At 32.6% G+C, this 2,812-nt stretch overlaps 1 protein-coding gene across 1 annotated transcript; it reads right to left on the reverse strand.

Moving 5' to 3' along the window:
• Positions 1-1,184: 1,184 nt before the first annotated feature.
• On the reverse strand, positions 1,185-2,436 carry LOC109221768 (inositol polyphosphate multikinase beta-like). The gene is made up of 2 exons (XM_019386216.1): positions 2,430-2,436; positions 1,185-2,217 (listed from the first exon to the last, which is right to left on the reverse strand). The coding sequence occupies exons 1-2, from the start codon at positions 2,434-2,436 to the stop codon at positions 1,397-1,399; spliced, it is 828 nt and encodes a 275-aa protein (XP_019241761.1). The 3' UTR covers positions 1,185-1,396.
• Positions 2,437-2,812: the final 376 nt, after the last annotated feature.

Consider the following 2,812-nt stretch of genomic DNA (forward strand, 5'->3'; position numbering starts at 1 on the left):
AATAGTAGTGCATTTAATAAGGAAAATATATATTTTCATCATTAGATTAAATGCAGTTTGTACATATTACATGATAGAAATTAAAGAGTTATTTTAGCTAGCAGAAATGAAATGTTGATTGACTAAATAAAACGGTGATTGCTAAGTTTATGGTAAAAATAAAAATATTTTTCAGTTTTGACTCAGCAGAAGATGATACCAACAATAACTATTAAGAAGAATACTTGAATACTTTAATACCAAATGGTCTTCTATCGTACATGTTTGTTGTCAAGTTCATTATTTTTTACGTATGTTAGTGTCACCATATATATAATAGACGAAGTTAAAATTGATCTTCCATTGCATATAGGTTGATTTTGGAGAAAAATATGTATGTCATGCTACTAAAAACTTAGATCCCCGCCGCATAGCTTATGTAATAGTACACATATGGTTTATAGAAGTTTTGACAATAATGTCATACATGCAGAACTTATGATACTGGTCAATATGCTTCTAAGTATGTGTGTATCCCCGAATTCAACTCTCGTCTTCCGAAACTAAAGAATATCCTTTTAGATTTGTGTGAAAATAATTTTCAGTATATTTATATTTTGAAGTTATAATAAATAAAACACAAGGATAATCATCCTAAATATTGAACAATATTTACCACAATATATTTTCCTATACAAATAACTATATGTTGCACTTTCAAGAGAGAGATAATTATCGACAACAAGAGTTTTGATTATGGCAGAGTAACCAAAGCATTAGAAGAAACATATACAAAAAAAAACACTCTCTATAAAGAAGTATTCGATAAGATACCATCGTATTAGGTAACTTTAAACTACAATACATAATTATCTATTTAATATGACTAAAATTGATCATTTATGTAAGTTCTGATGATATCCTTTCATTTTGAATTCACATATTATGCTAATGCAACAATATTTTTCGGTATTTAGATGATTATTATAGTATTATATATAAAATTTCTCTCACTAATTAAATTTATTATTCCTTCGTATAAATAAATATTTAAATCATCATGTATCATTACTAACATGCAACGCACGTTTATAAATACTAGTATATGCATAAATGTGTATAATCACGGAATAATCGATGTAAACCAGCTAAAAAAAATAATCATTGAACCTGGCCGGCTATATGTGTAACAATCCCAAACCACCTTTCACATAACATCCTTATGATCTTCCCCATTATTAAATAACTTAATCATTTTGGGCACTTGAAAATTTCAAATATGCAAAAAGTATCACACAGAATGACTACAGAATTATGCTTGCAACATCAAATCAATCAAATAAAAAATGTCGTTGCTCGTCTTTACGCTTCAAATAAATCTTAAAAAACGCGTGCAAGTGGAAAATCATGGTGTGGTTCAGCTGACATCATTATCAGTGCTAGTAAGGTTCTTCTGATCAGCGACAATACCATTACCAGATTTAATAAGGTTCTCCTGGTCAGCTACAACACCATTATCAGTGTTAGTAAGATTCTTCTGATCATCTTTTGCAGAGACTTCTGTTTTGCCCTCATTAGGAGCAGTAAGAATTTCAGAAATGAACTTTATCAACGAGCAGAGACCACCCAAGAAGTTATGATCAATCACACCTCGTCCTTCGTAAACATGAGCAAAGTCAATCAGCTTGATTTGAGCACCTGGATTCCTTCCTTCCAATGCCAGCTCTTTTTCAAAGACCACCAGAATTGAGCAAGCATAGAAGTGATATATAGTTTGATCTTCAAACCAAGCTTTCAGCTCTAATAACTGAGATAAAATGCCAGCAGAGCCGCCATAGACAGTTGACGCCAGAGCGCAGTCTGGTTCCAGATCCAAGTCATTTAATGTGTTTGAGGAAACAAACCTTCTCAGGACTAACTTGACTTCCTCTGTAGAGAATTTCTGAGCAGCTTTCTTTCCCGGCTTCCAGAAGCCTAATTCTTTGCTTCTAAAGATTTGCAACCCTGATATCCTGAATCCTAATGGAAGGCTTGATGATTCTCGATCCTTTTTTAAGCACTTCTCGACGTATTCCTGGGATGCTTCAGGTGCCCAGGTTCTTGAACCAATCTTTACGTCCATAATTGACGGGTTGACTTGACCTCGAGCAATATCTTTTAAGACCAAGTGAGGCTTCAAGCCAGATCCATCAGATGCCTCTATGAGTTGAGTNGCAAATTGTGACTCGATATTCTTATCTTACTGTTTTCCAGTTTCTTTTATTCTTCTAACAGTTTTCTGATTTTGTGTTTTAACACAGTAGCGACAACATGTTTAACCTCTATTATATTTTCAATCACGTTATACATCATAAAAGACAAATATATAGATCGAAATTGAGTTTGTCATGTTTTTATCAATGTTGTCGAAAATTTAGTTTGTTCAACCCTTACTACAATTGCTTTATTACAGCTCATATATGAATCGAACTCCAGTTTTGTATTGGGATTGCAATAGCACATATAACTTAAATTAACTTTCACCATGATCATCACTACGGATCCAAGAACCACAAGAGCCCAAAGATAAAAGAAAAAGTAATAATCAAAAAATAGAAAAAGAAAACATATCAGTTGTCTCATACACGCAGACTTAGTTATGCTTTTATCTCTAGGATATCACTGGTGAGAAATTACATTTTTCCCATATAGTCCGAGTGGTCAAATACTTCATGGTCTCCTGGAAACACCTTTTATGACATTAATCAAATTTAAGTCACTTCATTACTATTATTTTCCGAAATCTTAGCTCAAAACAAGCTAAAAGAAACTACCAGAGGAAACCAACTTACAC

The sequence above is a fragment of the Nicotiana attenuata genome, unplaced genomic scaffold, assembly GCF_001879085.1.
Source record: "Nicotiana attenuata strain UT unplaced genomic scaffold, NIATTr2, whole genome shotgun sequence".
Lineage (NCBI taxonomy): Eukaryota > Viridiplantae > Streptophyta > Magnoliopsida > Solanales > Solanaceae > Nicotiana > Nicotiana attenuata.